This window comes from Capricornis sumatraensis, chromosome 1 (genome assembly GCF_032405125.1).
Source record: "Capricornis sumatraensis isolate serow.1 chromosome 1, serow.2, whole genome shotgun sequence".
Classification (NCBI taxonomy): domain Eukaryota; kingdom Metazoa; phylum Chordata; class Mammalia; order Artiodactyla; family Bovidae; genus Capricornis; species Capricornis sumatraensis.
Window position 1 is genome coordinate 216302847 of NC_091069.1, and position 23387 is coordinate 216326233.

Here is a 23387-nt window from a genome sequence, read left to right on the forward strand (position 1 = left end):
CTCTAGCATCATTCCCTCGAAAGAAATCCCAGGGTTGATCTCCTTCAGAATGGACTGGTTGGATCTCCTTGCAGTCCAAGGGACTCTCAATAGTCTTCTCCAACACCATAGTTCAAAAGCATCAATTCTTCAGCGCTCAGCCTTCTTCACAGTCCAACTTTCACATCCATACATGACTACTGGAAAAACCATGGCCTTGACTAGACGGACCTTAGTCGGCAAAGTAATGTCTCTGCTTTTGAATAGATGACCATAAAAGCTGCTTTTGGGGACTTCCTTGGTGGTTCAGTGGTTAAGATTCCTTGCCTCCACAGCAGGGGGCATGGGTTTGATCCCTGGTGGAGGAACTTATGTCGTCCCACATGCTGCATGGTGCAACCAAAAATGTTTTTTAAAAACCCTGCTTCTCATCCTCTGAATCCTTCAAAAACTGTTTCTAACATAAAGATGCCAGAAACACCAGTGTTTCTAAACTTCTGGTAGAATATGCCGTGGAAGCAATTTCAAAGACCTATGTCCATAATAGTTACTCAATTCATATCTATTAAGTGACAAATTAAAAAATGGAGCAGGTAGAGTTTTCAATTTTGAATAAGAAGCAGTTAAATAGAGGGAAACACTGTTCCAAAGTATATTTGACAAACATCTAATGCAATGGTTTTCATTCTTTTAGGAGAAAACCCAGCACTGAAATTGAATTTCTTGAGAAGCTGGAAGAAACCAAGCTCACTGTAGATGAAAATGAAGACCATGAAGAGCTCCAAGTTAAAATACAAGCTTTTGAAGACAAAATAAATTCTGAGGGCAACACTCCTGGCTCTATCAGAAGATATAGTTTGGATCGAGTTTCTAAGGAAGAAAGAAAAGGCATTAGATTTAATAGGTATAAATTTTGTTGGCTGATTTTTAGGATATGTACTTCATGTTTGCTATTAGTTTGCTGTCACACTTTTATGAAGTAGTTGTTAAATATCTTTTACCTACAGCAAAATTCATCCACAGTGCTTTCATTATCCAAAGTAGTTTGCTATATTAAAAGGAGAATGCAAATAAAAATCACAAGTCGGTGGCTTATTTAAAAAAAAAAAACACTTCTTAAATATAAATATGCTAACATCAAGAATGACTGGTAAAAGCTTTTCTTGATTTCTGATGAAAAAGCATAAGCAAAAGTAGAAAAAATAAGAATATAAATATATAACTCCACCATTTCCCAGCCAGTTTGCTGTGAAACTGATTTTTAAATCTTTGTTTTGGGAAGAAGCCTAGATCTACAAAGATTTGGCTTATTATACAATGTGTCTGTTTTATCAAATCTATTAATAGCACCAATTTTCAGTTTCACACTCTAGAGGAAGGAACTTTTGCCTCAGTGTTATTATTCTTTCTTTTCCTTGTCAGTGAACAGTAGCTCAGCTTCTTTACCTGCCTCAACCTTCCCTTTGTTTGTATTGCAGGTCAAAGAGTTTGGCTTTGCACACTGTGCTAACAAACTCCTCGAGTGCAGAGGATGGGGAAGCTATAGAGAGCAGAGATACGCCAGCCAGCATCTCTCTTTCAGAAATAGACCCACTTGGCCAAGGACATGAGAGGTCACCCTTTAAGGTAGACACTGATGGATCACAGCTAGTAAATTCTTCAGTTTCACACCAAAGTATTATACATGTAGCATCTGAGGATTTGCCAGAAGCAGTTAAAACAAACTATCAGGAAGAAACTCCAGAGACAACCACAAGTCCTATAGAATACCATGATAAACTCTACTTGCACTTAAAGGAAAACTTCAGGAAAGTGAAAGCATATGCTATAGAAATGGTGAAGAAGATTCCAGTCCCTGACCAGTGTACCATTGAAGGTAAGTGACCTGAACTCCCCAAAGTTAAGAAATTTCAGGTATCACTAAGAAAAAAAAAAACAAAACTCCAGTAGTATAAATTGCTATACCCGTCTGAATCTTTTGCAAAATAGATAATTTGAAAACACCCTTATATTATTTTGATTGCTATTTTCTCCCAATAAATTCAGTCACCTTTTTTATTCCATTTCAATCTACCTAAGTCCACCAACTCTGATTTTTTCAAACCTCAGAATAAATTGTTTCTGGTTTCCCATTACTAATGTTTAAGAAAATTCTGGAAAGGGATCCATGGCCCCAAAACAGGCTCTGGGGTAGGCATCCAACCAAAGGCATTTTCCATCCTCATGCAAGAAAGCTATGGGGCTCCAGGAGAGTCTTCTTCTGTTTATTCAACAAGCACTTATGAAGCAGCTACTGTATGCCAGGTACTGTGCTAAAGGTTCAGTTTTAAATCAAACAAATGTACTCCGTCACCTCTTGGAGGTTAGACTATAGAAAGAAAAGATGGAAACCATGGTCAGGAGGTGATATAGGTCAGGAGCCAGTGAGAGTGTGAACTAGTCAGAAAAAATCAAAGTAAGAAAAGAACATCAGGGCCAGAACTTCCCGGAGGTGCACAATTTAAGGAGATACCAAAAAAGCTCAGTAAAATTTTAAGTAAAGTCAGAATTAGTAACAATGTCTTGCCAAGCCATATTGGAGCTGAAACAAAAGGAGTTTATTTACATGTCTTTATTTACAGTTTTGATATTATTTATTCTTTTTGTGAGGCTTCCCCAGTAGCTCAGCTGGTAAAGAATCCTCCTGCAATGCAGGAGACTCCAGTTCCATTCCTGGGTCAGGAAGATCCCCTGGAGAAGAGATAAGCTACCCACTCTAGTACTCTTGGGCTTCCCTCGTGGTTCAGAGGGTAAAAAATCCCCCTGCAATGCAGGAGACCTGGATTTGATGCCTGGATTGGGAAGATCCCCTGGAGGAAGGCATGGCAAGCCACTCCAGTATTCTTGCCTGGAGAATCTCCATGGACAACGGTGCCTGGTGGGCTGCAGTCCACGGGGTCACAAAGAGTTGGACATGACCAAGCACAGCACAACATCCTTTTTGTATTAATTTTTATTTTAAAAACTATTATTTACCTTGACTACTAATTTTTCTGATGCTCTGTTAAGTTCTGTGCCCTAGTCCTGGCCCCAGGAAAGATGACAGGCTGGAGACACAGGTACTAAAATGGCAGTGTGCCCAAGGCAGGCTTACCCTTCTGGTTGTGGGTGGAGCAGGTGTGGGTGGCTGAAGGCACTTGGCAGCTAATTAGATCTTTCCTACAATCACCGTTATGCAGCAGCCTTGTTCTTCCCTTGAGATTTAGATGACAGTCCTTGCCCACTTGTAGGTCATGACATCTTTTCACGGGTTACAGCTCCCATAGAAAAAAGCCAGGCAGCACTTCGTCTAGAAAGTAGCACAGCTGTGGGATAGTGAATTTAACTCATATTACTCACCTACTGACTATCATCCCCTTTCATGTTTAGGGACTAGGAGGGTTTTTCTATTCTCTACTTCCTACTCCCATCTCCCACTCCAGATCAGGTGAAAGAGTGGATTCTCATGCTAACAAAGAAAAGGGGGATTCAAACATTTGATAATGGCAATTATTGCCATTTAGCATGTTTGTATATAATCTTGACATTTTCTTTTTTTAATTGACGTATAGAAGATTTATAGTGTTGTGTTAGTTTCAGATGTACAGCAAACTGATTCAGTTATATATATATATATATATGTATATTTTTTTTCAGATTCTTCTCCCTTATAGATTATTACAAAATATTGAGTTTATCTTCCTTTGCTACATAGTAGGTCCTGTTGGTCATCTATTTTATATATAGTAGTGTACATATGGAGAAGGCAATGGCACCCCACTCCAGTACTCTTGCCTGGAAAATCCCATGGATGGAGGAGCCTGGTAGGCTGCAGTCCATGGCGTTGCTAAGAGTCGGACACGACTGAGCGACTTCACTTTCACTTTTCGCTTTCATGCATTGGAGAAGGAAATGGCAACCCACTCCAGTGTTCTTGCCTGGAGAATCCCAGGGACGGGGGAGCCTGGTGGGCTGCCGTCTATGGGGTCGCACAGAGTCGGACACGACTGAAGTGACTTAGCAGCAGCAGCAGCAGCAGCAGCAGCAGTGTACATATGTTAATCCCACACTCCTAATTTATCCCTTCCCACCTTTCCCCTTTGGTGACCATAAGTTTGTTATCTATTGTTTGTGGATCTGCTTTTATACATAAGTTCATTTTGTATCTTTTTTTTTAGATTCCGTGTATAAGCAATATCGTATGATATTTGTCTTTTTCTGTCCAGCTTACTTCACTTAGTGTCGTGATCTCTAGGGAATCTGACATATTCGAAAGTGTTTATATTAATTTATTGATTAGCTTTCTTAAACTTCTTTTATAAAATGGTAACAATAAAAATGACATTGCTCATATTCAGTGTAAGTTTTGGATAATTAAGTATTCCAGGATTTGAAAGTAGCTGAAATCAGTAAGACTGAATTAACACAAACTCTTTAAATGACATGTTTGGCTAATAAGTTAACGCAGATGTTGGAGAACTTAATATAAGAAAGGTTAAGTGAATTTTCCAGTTTGACAGAGGATGTCTGTAGCAAAAATATTAGATACATTTTCATCTACTAGAATAGTTGGGGTTTTTTTAAGTTTAACTTAAATCATTTAAGATGTGCTATACAGTGAGGTTTTAATCTTGTGAAAATGTGAAAGAAAACTGGCAGAGTTACTTCAAGTATCTAGATGTCAAAAATGTATTTCTCATGGCCTTGAATTATTTTGGGAGTTTCAGAGTTAATGAGGTGACTTTGGGTTTTCTCCTAAAATATTGAAAGAATCCATCATTTTTATTAAATTTTTTTTTCTTTTCATATTTTCTACCAAAAATGAGCTGGAACTGAGAATGTACTTTTTAAAGTTGCATTTTGGATTCATTCATGCTTTTGTAGTTTCCTAAAAGTTGCTGATAAATTCTTTGCACTGGGATATGTGTGAGGCATTGAAGATTTATATGACTCACCGTAAACACATCCACCAAGAAAGGACTCATGCTAACTGCAGGGGACACGTTGTTATTATTTCAGAGATTGTGTAAACCACTCAGCAAAACACCAGCAGTCATCTGGCCAACACAGTTTTGCTTATGTCATGAGATGGCTCAGCTCAACAATATTGTGTTTCTTTTCTTAAAAATTTACTGAAGAAAGATTTAGGCTTAGAATCTGTGTTCTGTTTTATGTGTCGTCAGTATAGAAGAGGCATATTTGGTCTTCCTTGATAAATTATCCAAAGTAATCAAGAAACAAAGAGGAAAACCATAAACACCACTTCTACAACATTAAAAATTAAAAAGACAAATAATCCAGCAGGAAATAAGAACAAGAACAACAACAAAGTACTAGGATTAATTTTAGACTGATGTTACAAAGTCCATGCTAAAAGGACATGACAAAACAATCTCTTTAAAAAGTTCTTTTGGTATTGGTTTGACTCATATGAAAGCACAAAACAAGAAACTGTTCATCTTCTTTATTTTGACCAACAAAAACATCACTTTCATATGGTTCAGCCTAATACTTCAGTAATAAAACGTACTGAAAGAATAGGAGCCTCACTAGTTACTGTACAGCAGAATTCAATATGTGATGAATCAAGTCACAAATAGAATTTTTATCCTCAGTCAGCCATCTTATTACTGCATGATATTGATTACAGTGGGGACAGGCAATGGTGTAAATAGGTCAGCACAAATCTATCATCGTGTCTAGAAAACCCTAGGTCTTATTTAAGAATTTGGGTCAGCAGTTCATTTTGAGTATGCAAGAGCCTGTTATTCCTAAATCAGTTATTCTCTCCTGGGCACCATTGGCCTGTGGCATACGGGCAGATTTGCCAACCACTGAAAGTTGTGTATTCATATGAGAGTGCTTTTCTAATATCTGCCCAATTATATTCACATAAAAGACCAAAGGAATTTAGTTCATCTTCCAAGGATGTATTTTAAAAATCTGAATCACTGGTATTCATTTACATGAACAAAAATGATTTAGAGTTTAAAAACAAAGCACATGATATGGAAATAAATCCTTGAAAGTCTGGCCCATCACAGGAGTTCTATAAAGAAAGGTATAAAATCTTACAAGAACCCATCAATGAATGCTGCTTTGGTTCACTTTGAAGTATTTCCTGATTGAGTGAAAATACATCCCATCTGTAGAGCACGTCAGCACAGCTGACTTGCAGAAAGCTAATTTTAAAGCTGGTAATGTAGTCCTTTCTTGAAAGACCCACATGAGTTGGTTTTTCCTGATGAACAGATATGAAAATACACAAAAATTTTTTCAAAGTTCATTGTAAATATCAAGAAGCAGGTGCTATTTTCATAATTAATTACAAGTAAGACTTCCTTATTGAAATTTTGTATGCAGTCAAGTTCAACCTCATATTGGGATGACTGAGGAGGCAAAGCTTACACCAGTCCTCACCTCTTTCTCCTCAGTTGGTCCAATAAGGAAGATAATGGTAACACTGATCCACTTAATAGTTCCAGAGATGCCTTTCTTTCTTTTTTAGAGTAGATTGGTTTAATCCTAGGATTAGGATCATTTACCCATGGATGGCAACCCACTCCAGTATTCTTGCCTGGAGAATCCCATGGACGGAGGAGCCTGGTAGGCTACAGTCCACAGGGTCTCAAAGAGTCAGACATGACTGAGCGACTTCACCTTCACCTTCACCCATGGACAAAGTTGTAATATTTGTAGGAAGAGAAAAATCCTAAAGTTTTACCATACAGTTTAAGAGGGAAAAACAACAAATAGGAAGATGTTACAAATTCTCTGGAGCCTCATTTCATTGAAGTGGTCCACTGAACCCTTGTTTGGAGGCCACATGTTAGGGGAAAAAATATTTCTAGAGAATTTTTCTTGGTACTTTGGAATTTATCTTGGATTACCTACTCACCAGTTGCCATTTCTCCAGAGTGAATTTTCATCAAAAGAAGACAGGTAGGGACCTCCCTGGTGAACCAGTGGCTAATACTCCACACTCCCAATGCAGGGAGCCCGGGTTCAATCCCTGATCAGGGAACTAGATCCCACATGCTGCACCTAAGAGATTGCATGCCACAACTAAAGAGCCTGCAAACTGTACTAAAACTTGGTGCAGCCAAATAAAAGAAAAAAAAGAGAAGACAGGTAAAATGGTGGCTGAGTTCTCCCTTTCACTTTCTCCTGCCGCACATATCCTGGTTTCTGTCATCTACATTGGCCCATGAGAAACATCCAGATAATACGGCTGAAGGAAGATCTACAAGTCCTTTTGAAAAGATCTCTTCTGAACCCCTCCTTTGAGTTAATATCAAATCACTGCCCTTGTTTATCCCAAGCCAAGAACAACTGCAAGTCTAGACAATTCCAATGTCACTGGTGAGGATGTTCCACCCTTAAATCTACAACCTAACTTGTCCCAGAGTTCCACTAGAGGACATCAGATAACTTTCTTATTATTTATATTTTCAAAAGCTCCTTCTTGGTACAAAAAATAAAAAGTTTGGTTTTCTTTACACATTCAGATAAATGACTAAATAACATTCCCTAACTGTGCTGGTGGACAAAGAGGTGTGCTGCTTAATTGCACCTTATTTTACCTGATATTATCTGTGGATGAAGAGGTTTATTCATCCAACTAGAAAACAGCGCAAAGTGAAATTGGTATGTACACTGGATAAATTATCTGCCTGTAAATGAAATGAGTCAAAACTAAACCCTTGAAATTGTCAGTTCCTCAAATATAGTGTCTACCTTGGGTATGTGTCTAACAGATTTAAAGAGACCTCGCTAATAAATAAACAGAAGCAAAAGTAAGTATGCAAATTGAGCAAAAATTTCATAGGGGAGTATCTTGCAGTATATCTTGCCCTTAAAGTAGCCATGTTAAAAGAAGAAAGAGGAGGAAAAAAAGGAGGAGATAGCTAGGAGCAGAAGTAATCTACTGTGAAATATTTCATATTCTTAAATATATTCTTCTAAATGTGTTATTTATAAAATAGAAGGCTATGTGGCATTATACTTTTATGTCTGTAATGAGGATTTTAATCGTTTTTTAGGGAAGTTCAAACTCAGGGATTATTATCAATCTTTTATTATTGCTGTTTGGGGACTCTCTTTACTCTCAAGCATACAGTGGTGGACGAAATGGTCCTGAGCCACTGATGGTCCCCAGCAGAAAAGTACATTTCAATCCAATTTGCCACAAACCAAATTTCAGAAAAGTGAATGTTATTTTTTTTTATTTACTTTCATTATTAAACTGGCAGTATATGCCCTGTAGGGAAACAAAATGGTCCCTTGATGTCACCAAATCTCATTTAAAAACTGAGCAAATCTATATTTCTAAGCTCTGTTGGTGATGAAGAGCTGGTAGTCAGGAAACTGGAAAGAGATTATATGGCTGAGTAAAGGGTTTTGATCTCACAGAGGAAAGGGAAGGGGCCAAGGAGATGGTTTCCTCTTGTTTGCTCCACATGAATTGGAGCAGATAATGGAGGATTTTTAAATGTTTTTAAAACTTCAGATAATGGAGGATTTTTAAATGTTTTTCCAAACTTCAAATAATGGAGGATTTTAAAATATTTTTCCAAAAACATAGGCAGTCACACAGTTGGCAGTCAGGAGTTCAGGTATTTGACAATTTGGCAGCTATTTATTTCTATTATAGTCCATTTCCATAGAGGTGCACGTTTACAAGGAGCAGATGAGTCTATCTAAAGCAGACAGAGCTTCATGTCATGTATTGGCAGGCCCAATCAGGGTCAGGCAAAAAAGGCTAATTAAAGGACACCAAGTCCCTGGGTTTCCTCTGTCAACACATATGCCCTGTCCATACTGGAGACCAGAAAGAAATTATAAAAGGCAAATTTTTTCTTTTCATAATAAAATATTCAGTGGGCTTTTAAAAAATAAATTATTTTATGGAAAACAATCATTTTTCAGATGACATATGCACACCAATTATCCAACAGTCATTAAAATAATATGCCATCATTAAAATAGGCCACAAATGCAGGAGATGTCATGGCAGGAGCTCTGATTCTGCTTCTCATATCAAACCCCCTAATTTTCAAGTAGGCTTTTCAGATTGGCTTTTTTCACTTAGTTATATAAATTTAAGCTTCCTTATGCCTTTTTAAAAAATTAATCAATAAATTCATGGCTGCTATGAGTCTTCACTGCTGGGCAGGGGATTTTTCTAATTGTGGCAAGCAGGGACTACTTTCTAGCTGCGGAATATGGGCTTCTCATTGAGGTGGCTTCTCTTGTTGCATTGCAGGCTTTGGTAGTTGTGGTGCACAGGCTTAGTAGCTCTGAAGCTCTGAAGCTTGAATCTTCCTAGACTAGGGATCAAGCCCATGTGCCCTGCATTGGCAGGCAGATTCTCAACCACTGGATTACCAGGAAAGTTCCCTTTATGCCTTTTTGTGGCTTGATAGCCCATTTCTTTTTAGCAGTAAATAATATTCCATTGTCTGGATGTATCTACCTTTGCAGTATCATGCAGAATTATTGTACTGCCCTAAAAATCTTCTGTGCTCTGCACATTAATCCTGACTATTAATTCTTCATTCATTCATTAATTCTACAAATATTTCTGTGTGCCTACCACAAGCCAGCATCATTCTAAGAACTGGGAACACATCAGTGAACAAAACAGGCAAATATCCTTGCCTTCACCGAGACTGTTCCAGTGGGAAAAGACATACAATAAATAATAGAAATGATAAATAAATGAAGTATGTACAGTGTTGAGAAGTGTTAAGTGCTGTGATAAAAGTAGAAATAGAGCTTGCAAAGAACAGGACAAAGAAAAGGATTTGCATTATATGTATATTATAATATATATACATACAAAGTGGGATAGTTCTAGAAAGATACCCATCATCTCTCACCACTGGTTTTCTCTGAAGGACCAGATTGGCTATGGGAGTGTAGGAAAATAGAAGAAAGTGGGAGGAACTTACACATTTTAAAGTATACATTTCTGTAAGGTTTAACCTTTTTTAGAACAACTATTTTGTAACTCCTTTCAGTAACAGAAAGGCTGAGAACTTGGACCCAGGTGAGAAGTCCAGACTCCTCAGAATCCTGTCTAACCAGTCTGTAGAATTGAACTGAGGTCCCAGCTCTGACACTGGGCGGCTTCAATTTCTGCGACAGAGCACTTGATCTCCTGTGACACCAGTTCCTCACGCATAACCCGAGTATATCACAAGGTCGTGAGTTTTCAGCCTGTGCTCCCAAAAGACCATCAGGGGCCCCTTCAGAGGGCCCCAGACACTCCATCCTTCTTCCTTTTCCTGCTCTACGAACCAAGCAGGTCTCAGGTAGCTGGTGTTACATATTGGTCTTCCTGAGATGTGTTTAAACCAAGAATTCCACAACCTAAAGAAACTTGAAAAGCCCTCAGCTTCACCATTTTTAAGATCCTGTTATAAGATGCCTTATGCTCTAAATTAATTCTAAGTGTCTTATGTCAGAGCTGGCAAAATGTAAAATGTTCATTATTTGGCAACTTATTTTCATTGATATATAGTTGATTGACAGTGTTGTGTTAGTTTCAGGTATACAGCAAAGTGATTCTGTTATATAGTTCTTAAAAAGGGTATATCATTTTCCATATAGGTTATTTCCATATAGGTTATTCTTTTCCATATAGCTACCTATAAGTAGGTCCTTATTATTTATCTATTTTATATTCAGTAGTATATATCTGTTAATCTAAAAACTCCTAATTTATCCTTCTCCCCCACTTTCTCCTTGGTAACCATAAGTTTGTTTTCTGTCTCTGAATCTATTTCTGTTTTGTAAATAAGTAATTTGTATAATTTTTTAGAGTCTACATATAAGTGAGATCAAATGATATTTGTACTTTGGCCACATTTTTAATCAACCTCATCCTTATTGATGATTTTATATTTCTAAAGTAAGGTTTAAAATGTTAATTTTCTGTGCTTGTCCAAGATAACTGTATCCATCAATTTATAACAGTTTATTGGGAGAAAATAGGCCAGATTGTTCAATAATTTTTTTACCTTTTTTAAAATTGAAGTATAGTTGATTGTTCAATAATTTTGACAATTGCCTCACTATCTGCTGAGATTTATCAATATCTATCAAATAGTAAATGACCAATCATGATCAATAAATTAATGTACTATATCTGTCCTAGCTGGTCTATTTCTATTTAAATTGTTTGCCTTACCTTACTTAAAGGAAACTGATCTCATTTCAAATTGTTGTTATAAAGGAGCCTACAAAATACATAATAAAAAAGACATAATTTGCTTGATTTGAGGAGAACAAAACAAACATATAAAAATAAAATAAATCCAGTAGTTGAGTTATTTTCCAGAATTGTATCCCTGGAAATTTTCAGTTTTTAAATGTGGTTTGCAAATTTAATTTCGAGCATTCTAGTGATCACAGTAAGGAAGGAAATAAGATTAGTTTAAGAAAACCTAGAGTGTCCATAAATAAAAATATGATAATTGCTTGGGGGCAGGGGGGAAGACAAGTGTTTATTTGGTTGATAAGGCTGTATTCAGTGAATCTAGTTCATCAAAAATGTATTTACATTATGCAGCAAGCATATAACCCCTAAACATAACAATAGAATAGTGGTTCTCCACTGGAGGCAATCTTATGGCCAGACTGGGGACTCTTAGTAATGTCTGGGGACATTTTCGGTTGTCTGGGGGAGAGGCAGTTGCTTCTGTCATCTAGTGGGTAGAGGCCAGGGATGCTGCAAAACATCTTACAGTGAATGGACTGTGCCCTCCCCCGACCCCCTTCTACTAAAACAAAGAATTATCCAACCCAAAATACCACGAGTGACTCAGAAACTGCAACAGAGCTTTGCTTCTCAAAGTGTAGTCCATGGACCAACAACACTGACTTCATCTGGGGACTTGTTATATATTCAGATTGTCAGGCCTATCTTCAGTTCAGTTCAGTTCAGTCGCTCAGTCATGTCCGAATCTTTGTGACCCCATGAACTGCAGCACACCAGGCCTCCCTGTGCATCACCAACTCCTGGAGTCCACCCAAACCCATGTCCATTGAGTCGGTGATGCCATCCAGCCATCTCATCCTCATCTGTCCCCTTCTCCTCCTGCCCTCAATCTTTCCCAGTATCAGAGTCTTTTCAAATGTGTCAACTCTTCACATGAGGTGGCCAAAGTACTGGAGTTTCAGCTTTAGCATCATTCCTTCCAAAGAACACCCAGGACTGATCTCCTTTAGGATAGACTGGTTGGATCTCCTTGCAGTCCAAGGGACTCTCAACAGTCTTCTCCAACACCACAGTTCAAAAGCATCAATTCTTTGGCCCTCAGCTTTCTTTACAGTCCAACTCTCATACCCATACATGACTACTGGAAAAACCATAGCCTTGACTAGATGGACCTTTGTTGGCAAAGTAATGTCTCTGCTTTTCAATATGCTATCTAGGTTGGTCATAACTTTTCTTCCAAGGAGTAAGCGTCTTTTAATTTCATGGCTGCAGTCACCATCTGCAGTGATTTTGGAGCCCCCAAAAATAAAGTCTGCCACTGTTTCCACTGTTTCCCCATCTATTTCCCATGAAGTGATGGGACCAGATGCCATGATCTTAGTTTAGACCTACTGTATCAAGCATCTACAATTTAACAAGATCCCCCATGTGATTCATATGTACCTACTACTGCACAATGAGAAATTCCAATGTGTCCTATTAGTAGAGAAAATAATTTTCTTCCTTACAGTGATTCACTGACTCTTCATTTAATTGTTGTTGTTGTTGTTTAGTTGGTAAGTCATGTCTGACTTTTTGCAACCCCATGGACTATAGCCTACCAGGCTCCTCTGTCCATGGGATTTCCCAGGCAAGGCTACTGGAGTGGGTTACCATTTCTTTCTCCAGGGGATCTTCCCATCCCAGAGATCAAACCCAAGTGCCCTGGTTGGCAGGCAGATTCTTTACCACTGAGCCACCTGGGAAGCCTCTTTCATTTGTTTACCTCTTAATTGAGGAGATTAGTTTTCTTCTCAAGGACATGGGGCTCAGTCATTTGGACTGTATGTGGCACTGAATTTGTGGTTGCAGTTGTTCCTTGATTCTTCTCACAGGATATGAGTTTCAGAAAGGAAGGATTGGCTTGGAAACCAGAAAGTTCTACTCTTTGGTATATGTGAATTTGTATTGTGTGACCTTCTGACTTTTTAGGAACATGGAATTTAGTTGCTCATGGAGGGTAGTTTGAATAACCTCAGAACACCTTGGATATCAAATATATCTTCAATGATGCTTAGTCAAGTTGTGTAAATGAGTTAGAAACATTTGGATTATATTTCCCTTAAAATATGCATAGAATTAAAATTAAGCAAAAATATGCTGGAGGGAATGCATGTTTTCCTAATCCCAAAACCTTGAAAAATGGGTTGAGACAAGTATCTATATGTGAATACACATATCATTGGTATTTACAGGTTAATCTGATTGTCCTTCATTTGTTTTACTAAGAACTGATGTCGTTGTACTTTGGACCATCTTTTCTTTACTAAATCTAGATCAGATTTTCTAGGTTCTTCTAAAAATAACCTTGAAAATATTTAAATAAAAGTTATCTTTCCAGTAAATGTAGACAGTTACGACTATTCCTATATCCCCTATCATATCTTTCTACTGAATTTTTATTTTACAGTCGTACTAGTTCATAAATACAATTATACCCTGGGGTTTTATGTTTGTTTGATTTTTTAACGAAACCTTTGAATTCTTAAAAATAATGTAATCTATATTAAGAGAATCAAGACAAGAATCGACATTTATTCTTATACAACACTAACATTGTACAGCTTCTCCATAATTCCAATATCAAATGTACATTGAACACTTTTAATGTTTCCAGAAATTTTGTCATGGTTAGCTTTGAATTCTCTGGACTATTGTGGATTTTTAATTTATGTGTGATACCAAAAAGAATTATTCTGTCTTCCTGAAGTAATTCATTAGGCATATAAATTAAGAGAATTTAAAGCACTAAACCAAGAAGCAGTTTCCAAAGCAAAGAATAAAATACAGCATATTGCCATCCTTGGTATGTTCAAGTGTTACCTGTGAATGCCTTTCACATAAATTATAGCCCCCTAATTGATCAAGGTACCTGTTTAAGTTCAGCTTAGAAACTAGTTTTTTAAACTCTTCGGGCTTAAGAAATTCCCAAATGTTTTTTACTCAAGCATTATTATGGTTATTAATAACTTTTAAGCTCGTGCACATTTTAAGGAAATGTAAGCCATGTGTTGCAAATTCATCCTCACTTTGTCCATCAAGATATGGTTTGGTAAACTGGCAAACTCTTCTGATACATATGAAATATTTTACTGATAATAGAAATCTTATCAAGTAATGATTTTTGCTGATAGTAAGAGATGTGCCCAGATTGCTGAAATTTTAACCCTATTGACTTTTGAAGACAAAAGTCTTTTTCTGGTTTTGGTCATACTCCATTTCTTCCATCTCAGTTACCGTTGAAAAACAATGCCAACAACAAAAAGAACAAAACATGATGCCTAACGTGACATGGAATCATAGAATCAGACAGGGAGATATGGATTGGTTATTCTACTCAAGATAAGCTTGGAACCACCCCTATGATAAAGTAATGATTAGGTATTATAAATCAGTTAAAGAATCTAAGAAAAAGTCCCCTTATTTTTTCTGTTCCAAAGCCTATACCCCCTTCAACACCACCTTTTTGGGAGGAGACTCAAGTAATTTCTATTAGCAAGTCATTCATTTGTGTTCTCATTGTTTGTCCCTTTCCACCTAAACCGAAGGGTCTAGCATTGTCCAGACAGATGAGGATCTGGAGACAAGGACCTAGAGGGTGATGCAGGGGTGGAGTGTCCCCAGTGAACATCTCCAGGGTCCCCAGAGCAAGTGAAGCCCTCAGTGCCTTTATTCCTGCTCAGCCAGTGCAGGGCCCAGTGTGACAGCACCAGCCCAGAGGACAGGTAAGGTTGACATCTATCATGGGCAGCTGACTAGGAAAAGAAATCCATTGCAGCAGGGAGTCCAGCTGGAGTCAGCCAGCTTAGCCCTTCTCGGGTCACTGCCTTCATCAGATGAATGACCTTCCAAGAAATACTTCTTCGGGCCCCAGAAAGGGGATTCCTGGAGCCGTTCCCTATCCTTGCATGAAGTTCCCAGATGGGCAAGCAGCTATGGTCTTTTCAGCATGGGGAGCTTTAACCCGGTCCAGGGAGAGGCAGGGTAGCACTTGGAGCCTGAAGAGATTTCCCTGGACCTTAGAGCAGGACTCAGGGTGCCTTCCTTTACATTTCCAATGCCTTGGCTTTGAGGGCTCTAGCTTCAATAACTGTTATCTAACTTCCCCCATTCGCACACACTTTGTGAGATATGTGCTGAGAGTATTGCAGTTTGGAGTCTCAAACACAAAGCTGGAGTGGGGCGTCCGTCACTCTAGCCCCTGCAAATGAGATGAGAAGCAGGCCACATGGGGCTCTGAATCAGTATTTGGTTACAACCCAGCAGGCTGTGGACCCTCTCTATTCCCAGTGTCCAACACAGTGCCAGACACAGAGCAGGTGCTCACCGCACACAGCTGAATGAATGAACAAATGAACAGGCAAATGAACCAACAAACAAAGAGCAGGAGCAGGCCTGCCCAGAACCTGGCCTTTGATGTGCAACTGAATTTCACCTTTTTGTCAAGTGGGCTTTCACATTGCAAGTAACATTTCACTTACAGTTAGGTTGGCAGCCTTTATTTCAATAGGAAAAGAAAAGTTTAGGATGTTATTATCCAACATAAAAGATTGAGGATACACAGAGACTGCCACAAAGAAATTAGATCTCAAACTCAGCATTAAAAAAGAGGCAAAATGGTTAATCGTTTGCTTGCAATACATGCATGCTATTTTTCAAAACATTTGCTAGATTGAAGAAAATACTGAATCAGTGAAAACTGATAATTGTTCGTTCTATTTAGATAAATGAGCTTCTTTATAGTTATTCATACAATTAGAGGAGAAGGTGCAGGAGTGAGGCTGTGGGATACAGTGGTTAGAAGCATGGGTTCAGGCAGCCAGAGTGAGGGCCAGAGTCACTATTCTATAGTAATGGCCACTGTGTATTGAGAATTAAGTGAGCTACGCACCAAAAAAAAAAAAATTATTCCTAAAAGCTTTTGGTATTCTAAACTCAAAATTCAGTCAATATTCATGTTGTAGGCTCCAGCTATCATGAACATTAATTACACGTGGATTTTCATCTGTAGGAAAAAATGGGGTGGGGAAAGCCAGGGACAGTGTAACTCCCCACAGCCTCCACTGCCTCTGCCTGTATGTAGGAAAGACGTGAGCTGAGCAATGGATGGATAGCTCTATCTCCTGTGAGGAGAATGATCTTATTCTTCAAACTAAAAATGGCACATGTGAGCTAGAAAAAACTGTCCATTTATTTATATCCAGTGGATGTTTTTCAGACACAGTTCTTAGTTGCTGAGTATTTTGCATCTCTGAGACTGTGATTGCCTGAAATTTTTTGTGTACACAACAAAAAACTCATCACTTATCCTTCAGAAGGCTAGAATCCACTGTGATAATTTTGTGACAGCTGATTAATTGAATTTATCAACCAATAGCACAACCAATTCTAATCTATTTACTAGTGGAAAAAATTCCAAGTGAAGTTAATTTTTTATCATTATCAAAGTATAATGTTTACTGTAAAAATTTGCAAAATAGAGAAAGGATTAAAGAAAATTATCCTTAGTCTTACCAGTTTACCACTGTTAGAAATTTTATGTATTTCCTTCCAATATTGCATTGGAAAGCACTTTGACCTTTTCAGGAAGGGCTATTTTTCAAAGATGATGAAAAATACTTTTTAATCAGATGGTGAAAATGTGGATTTCAAAAACATAGACAAATTTAAAAGTTCGATTGAAAAATCTAAGCCAGCAATGTGTAATTATAACTACCTTTTGCTACAAAATTTAAGCAAGATAATCTTTTAAATGAAATACTTTTGTTGAAGCACCAGGGACAACAGACTGGTTGCTGCTAGTAAGTTAGCGTTAATTAGTATGTGAAGAATTCTCAGATTTCAGATAAAAATTATCAGATTTTTTATGAATAACATCTCATAGCTATATTGAATCTAAATCAGTATCTTTCTTTAAAAGGATATTCTTTTGCCATACCTTAGTAAAATATGTTTGTTTCCTAGCTGTGGCATTCTCTTTGATACTAAGATTAAATGTAATAATTCAAAACATTTTAACGTTTTTCAAACAAGTTTGAAACATAGAGAAATATTTACATCAAGCCTTGCAATATTAATCATTGTTACCAGCTTTCATTCTAGACTGGAGATTGGCAAATTTTTTCTGTAAAAGGTCAAGTAGTAAATACTTGGCAGAGACAGTCCACGAGGTTTCTGTTGCAACTACCCAACTCTGTCACTGTAGTGTAAATGCATGGGAGGGCATGATTGAGTTCCAGTAAAACTTTATTTATACAAATAAGCAGTGAATCAGACTTGACCAACAGCTGTAGCTTGTCAAGCCTTATTCTAGAAAGTCAGTTTTTACTGGCTGTCACATTCATCAAGAGTTTAGATGCAATTTAAGAGTTTCTGACCTATCCCCCAGCCCTTGTACACACAAGACTTCCAGTAAACATGGCTGGTTGAACCCATGTTTATCTCCACTACCACTAAAATGCCACATAAATAATAATGAGGAATTAAAAAGTATAAACTTAGGAGAACAGAGAAAACAGCAGACAAAGGATGTCAACAGAATGTTCAGCAGAGTAAAGGAGATGCAAACTTGGCAGTAAACAGTGCCGAGGTAATATCATTTGTGGTCCAAGGGAAGTGCACATGAGAGGGCTTTTGTAAGTTCTGCTGAGCTCTAGTGATCTAGTTAGGGTTGGAGGCAGCAAACTGCTTCTCAGGAAAATTGGGCCTAACCTGATGCAGTCACTGCCAGAGCTGCCATGATTAGCTTATTTGTAAAACTCAAAGTAATTGAAAGAGGGTAGGGGTGGTCTTGACTCCACCTGTAAATGTTATAATATTCAGTGGGCTTTTTAAATGAGAAGAATAGTGCCAATAAGAACTAGCAGTTTAACTGTTAATGCTTTTTTTAGAGCTATTAAGCTATTCTGCAACTCCCTCCAACCTTCTTTCTGAGACCCAAGGTAACAATTTGTTCCTATTTGTACAATCACTTCTAGTCATCAGTGATGAATTTCCTCACCTGAGGAAGGAAGGGGCAGGAAGTTGGAAGACAAGAACTGGCAGAAAGCAGGTTTCTGGGTACTGATTTGCATGTCTGGGTCTCTGTCCACAGAAGGAAGCTCAGACCAAGGGAGCCTGGTAGCTATGGTGCCAGATGGGCTATTCGGGTGTCTAACTTCACAGCCCTGCATGGGCCCAGCAAACAAAGACAGTGTGTTGGGAAGCCATGTGCTCTGTTGTGACCGATACAAACTTCTAGGGTCACTGGGGTCATATATAACAAGCGTCCCTAACTCTGAGCCAATAACTCCTTTTCCCTGCAGAATGTTTAGAAAATTGAAGAGAAAAAAGGTATGCAAACTTGATTTAGTTGTTTTTTTTTTTTTTTTCGAGATAGACCCTTTTTTGCTCCTTTCTCCCTTTTGTCCCAAAACAGACACTAGTTATATTCAGGTCCTGCTTGCTCTATTCAGAGGGGAAGACATTGGACTTCTTGAATTGTTGTGAACACTGTCCCATTATTGTGTTTCCTTTGATTTGACTTCCTTTTCTCATAATGAATCTTCCTATCTTCTCCCTCTCTGTGGTGTTCTCATCTCCTGTCTCAGTTCACGGTATTTGCATTTCTTTCTCCCATGCACATTCCTTTCATTCTTTAGTATTTGTCTACTTTGTTTGAGAAAGTCAAAGCAAAAACACCCCCAAGACCCTATACACACAAACTTTGGACTTTTCCTGGGCAGCTTCTCAGAGAGCATTTTACTGAGTCTAAGGTGTCCTAATATTGATGGAGGTGATTAGGGGAAGGGGCTGTTCACTGATCTTCCATTTTGGCAAAAAGTAAAATTAAAATCAAATTCAGCAGCCTCTTCTTCCCATTGAGTATAGGAAAGGCGTGGACTACAAGGAACTGTGAACCCTTTCTGGTGGTAGAGCTTTAGCTCTGCCTACTCTGCCCATCTGATGCTGCCTGCTCCTGGTGCCTCTGGTTCTCCACCTACTGGATTTACATTAATGTGGATACTGAAGGCACCCTGTGTAAGCACATGTGCAGACAGCCTGCAGCTTTTACCCGTGGATTTAAGTGGTAATTAATTGTATTTGGGGAAAGCCTGACCCAGTAAGATGAGAGAGCTGTAAGAGTGGGCATTTGCCACATTGGACCTGCAGGAAGAACTTTGGCCATCTCACTCAGAGCCAAGTGCAAGTGATTCAAACAGAGAGGAGTTATAAACTTAATAAGGAAATAAATTAACTCTGCTACCTTTTATTATGCTCTTTATTACCATTTTATTCTTGGAGCACAATATAGTCCACATGGTTTCCTATAAATTCACTGGGTCTGATTTGAGTTGCTTTAGGTGAATGTGGTCTTCCTTTATATATAATTTTATTTATTTGTTTATTTGGCTCTGCTGGGTCTTTGCTGCTGCCCGGGCTTTTCTCTAGTTGCAGTTCTTGGGCTTCTCACTGCGTTGGCTTCTTTTGTGGCAGAGCACAGACTCTGGGGCTCCGGCTTCGGTAGTTGAAGCATGTGAGCTCAGTAGCTGTGGCTCCCAGGCTCTAAAGCACAAGCTCAGCAGTTGTGGGCATGGGCTCAGCTGCTCTGCGGTAGCATGTGGAATTTTCCCAGGTCAGAGATCTAACCCCTGTATTCTCTGCCAATGAGCCACCAGGGATTCAAGCCTGAATGTGGTCTCTTGAAGCTGGAAGGTCTTTTGTAAGCCATCCTTCTATATAGGCTTAGAAATTAGACTCCTCCTGCAGCCAAAAATACGGAATTTTCAAAGTTCTATTCCAAGAGTTGCCATTGGATCTTAGATGTAATCCAGGCCAAGTTAGCTTTGAAGTCGCCTATTGTGGATGAGATTTATACACATTTAAAAAGAAAAAATCAGACATAGACTGGCGATTCGTTTCTTACATGATAGTATACATGTTTCAATGCCATTCTCCCAAATCATCCCACCCTCTCCCTCTCCCTCTGAGTCCAAAAGTCCGCTATACACATCTGTGTCTCTTTTGCTGTCTTGCATACAGGGTCATCATTGCCATCTTTCTAAATTCCATATATATGTGTTAGTATACTGTATTGGTGTTTTTCTTTCTGGCTTACCTCACTCTGTATAATCGGCTCCAGTTTCATCCATCTCATTAGAACTGGTTCAAATGTATTCTTTTTAATGGTTGAGTAATACTCCATGGTGTACATGTACCACAGCTTTCTTTTCCATTCATCTGCTGATGGACATCTAGGTTGTTTCCATGTCCTGGCTATTATAAACAGTGCTGTGATGAACATTGGGGTACATGTGTCTCTTTCAGTTCTGGTTTCCTCAGTGTGTATGCCCAGCAGTGGGATTGCTGGGTCATAAGGCAGTTCTATTTCCAATTTTTTAAGGAATCGCCACACTGTTCTCCATAGTGGCTGTATTGTAAAGTAAAATAAAGTAAAAATAAAAATTTAATTAAAAAAAAAAGAATAAAATCCAAACTCCTGATAGTGTGTTAGACAGCCTAGTGATCCAAGTCTACCCACATATCCAGCCTCAGATCACTCTTCCCTGTGCCTGCTAACTCTCCAGCAAGCCTTCCTTCGTTTCCTTTAAGAAGCCAAGCTCATTTCCACTTTAGGGTCTTTGTCCAAACTTTGGGATATGGTTGTCCCTTTCTGATTCCTATCTAATCTTAAATGTTACCACCCTGAGAGACCTCTCCTGACCACTCAATGACAGTAGTGATCTAGTCACTCTCTAACCTAGCAGTCTTCTTGAATTTCTTATACTTACCACTACCTGACATTTATTTTGTTATCACTTCTCTGTCCTACTAGAATGTAAGCTCTTTGAGAGCAGAGACCTTCTTGGTCAGGTTTATTACCATATCCAAAGAAACTCAGCAGGCAAACAGTAAGAGAGTAAAAGTCATCCAGTCAAGTCTGACTGTTTGTGACCCCATGGACTGTAGCCCACCAGGCTCCTCTGTCCCTGGAATTCTCTAGGCAAGAATACTGGAGTAGGTTGTCATTTATCCTCCATGGGATCTTCCCAACACAGGGATTGAACCCAGGTCTCCTGCATTGCAGGCCAATTCTTCACCATCTGAAAATCCAGTAAGAAGGCAAACGATATTTGCTGAATAAACAGATAACTATTCCTCTTAATGATGTCTAACTTGGCAACCTCTAATATACTTTCCATTTAACAACAACAAAAATTTCATTAGGTATATGTGGTGTGTGTTAAAGAACTGTATTTATGGCATACTGTAATAAAACACATAGCAACTGTCTGTGTGTGAGAGTAGAAGTGTTAGTCTATGCAAAAAAAAAAAAAAAAAACTAGGCTACCAGATCTAACATAGCCTTTGAGGGCAGTGTACATCAGCCCCATAGCCCAGGTTCTTTCCCATCATGAACCCCAAAGCTGGGCCTGTCTGCCTTCATCCTTCACTTTGCTCACCCTTGCCAGTCCTAGAAGTCTCAACACAAATGTTGCTTCCTCAGAGTAGCCCTCTCTGACCACCGCCCCAGTGTAAATTAGCTATTCTCATACCGTTCTTTGGGATTTTTTCCTTCTTCTTTTTCTTTCATAGTACTTATCACAGTTGTATTTTTGTGCATTATTCTTTTTTGCTTGCATCCGCCACTAGATAAAATGAGTAGCACATCCTTTATTTACTGTATATTCTATGTCTGCACTGTAGGAGCTCAGTAAACACATGTTGAATGAATGACCTTTTAAAAATTCCTATGAGTCTATATCTATACTGTATTAAATTCCTTTTGATATGTTTTTTCACTGCTTAGAAAAACCAATTTTCAAGGTGCTTTTTTAAAAAAAAATTTTTTTATTTCGCTGCATTGAGTCTTAGTTGTGGCAAGCGGGATCTTTATTTTTTAAGTTGCCTATGCCAAAGCCTTTGACTGTGTGGATCACAATAAACTGGAAAATTCTGAAAGGGATAGGCATACCAGACCAACTGACGGGCCTCTTCAGAAACCTATATGCAGGTCAGGAAGCAACAGTTAGAACCAGACATGGAACAACAGACTGGTTCCAAATAGGAAAAGGAGTATGTCAAGGCTGTATATTGTCACCCTGCTTATTTAACTTCTATGCAGAGTACATCATGAGAAACGCTGGGCTGGAAGAAACACAGCTGGAATCAAGATTGCCGGGAGAAATATCAATAACCTCAGATATGCAGATGACATCACCCTTATGGCAGAAAGTGAAGAAGAACTAAAGAGTCTCTTGATGAAAGTGAAAGAGGAGAGTGAAAAAGTTGGCTTAAAGCTCAACATTCAGAAAACTAAGATCGTGGCATCTGGTCCCATCACTTCATGGCAGATAGATGGGGAAACAGTGTCAGACTTTATTTTTCTGGGCTCCAAAATCACTGCAGATGGCAATTGCAGCAATGAAATTAAAAGATGCTTGCTCCTTAGAAGGAAAGTTATGACCAACCTAGACAGCATATTAAAAAGCAGAGACATTACTTTGGCAAGAAAGGTCCATCTAGTCAAGGCTATGGTTTTTCCAGTGGTCATGTATGATGTGAGAGTTGGACTGTGAAGAAAGCTGAGTGCCGAAGAATTGATGTTTTTGAACTGTGGTGTTGGAGAAGACTCTTGCGAGTCCCTTGGACTGTGAGGAAATCCAACGAGTCTATCCTAAAGGAGATCAGTCCTGGATGTTCATTGGAAGGACTGATGTTAAGGCTGTAACTCCAGTACTTTGACCACCTGATGTGAAGAGCTGACTCACTGGAAAAGACCCTGATGCTGGGAGGGATTGGGGGCAGGAGGAGAAGGGGATGACAGAGGATGAGATGGTTGGATGGCATCACCAACTCGATGGACATGGGTTTGGGTGGACTCCAGGAGTTGGTGATGCACAGGGAGGCCTGGAGTGCTGCAGTCCATGGGGTCGCAAAGAGTCAGACATGACTGAGCGACTGAACTGAACTGAACTGATGCAGGATCTTGAGTTACAGCATACAAACTCTTAGTTGTAGCATGCAGAATCTAGATCTAGTTCCCTGACCAGGGATCGAACCTGGGCTCCAAGCATTGGGAGCATGGAGTCTTAGCCACCAGACCACCAGGGAAGTCCCCCAAAACCAATCTTTTATAAGGAGCTCT

General features: G+C 38.8%; 1 protein-coding gene across 2 annotated transcripts in view; it reads left to right on the forward strand.

Moving 5' to 3' along the window:
- VEPH1 (ventricular zone expressed PH domain containing 1) overlaps positions 1-23387 on the forward strand; it is a 263127-nt gene that overhangs the window by 151910 nt on the left and 87830 nt on the right. For both annotated transcript variants that reach the window (XM_068981170.1, XM_068981177.1), the window contains exons 7-8: positions 674-883; positions 1458-1855. In XM_068981170.1, the coding sequence (XP_068837271.1) occupies positions 674-883; positions 1458-1855 (608 nt within the window). The remainder of the gene's footprint in view (positions 1-673; positions 884-1457; positions 1856-23387) is intronic.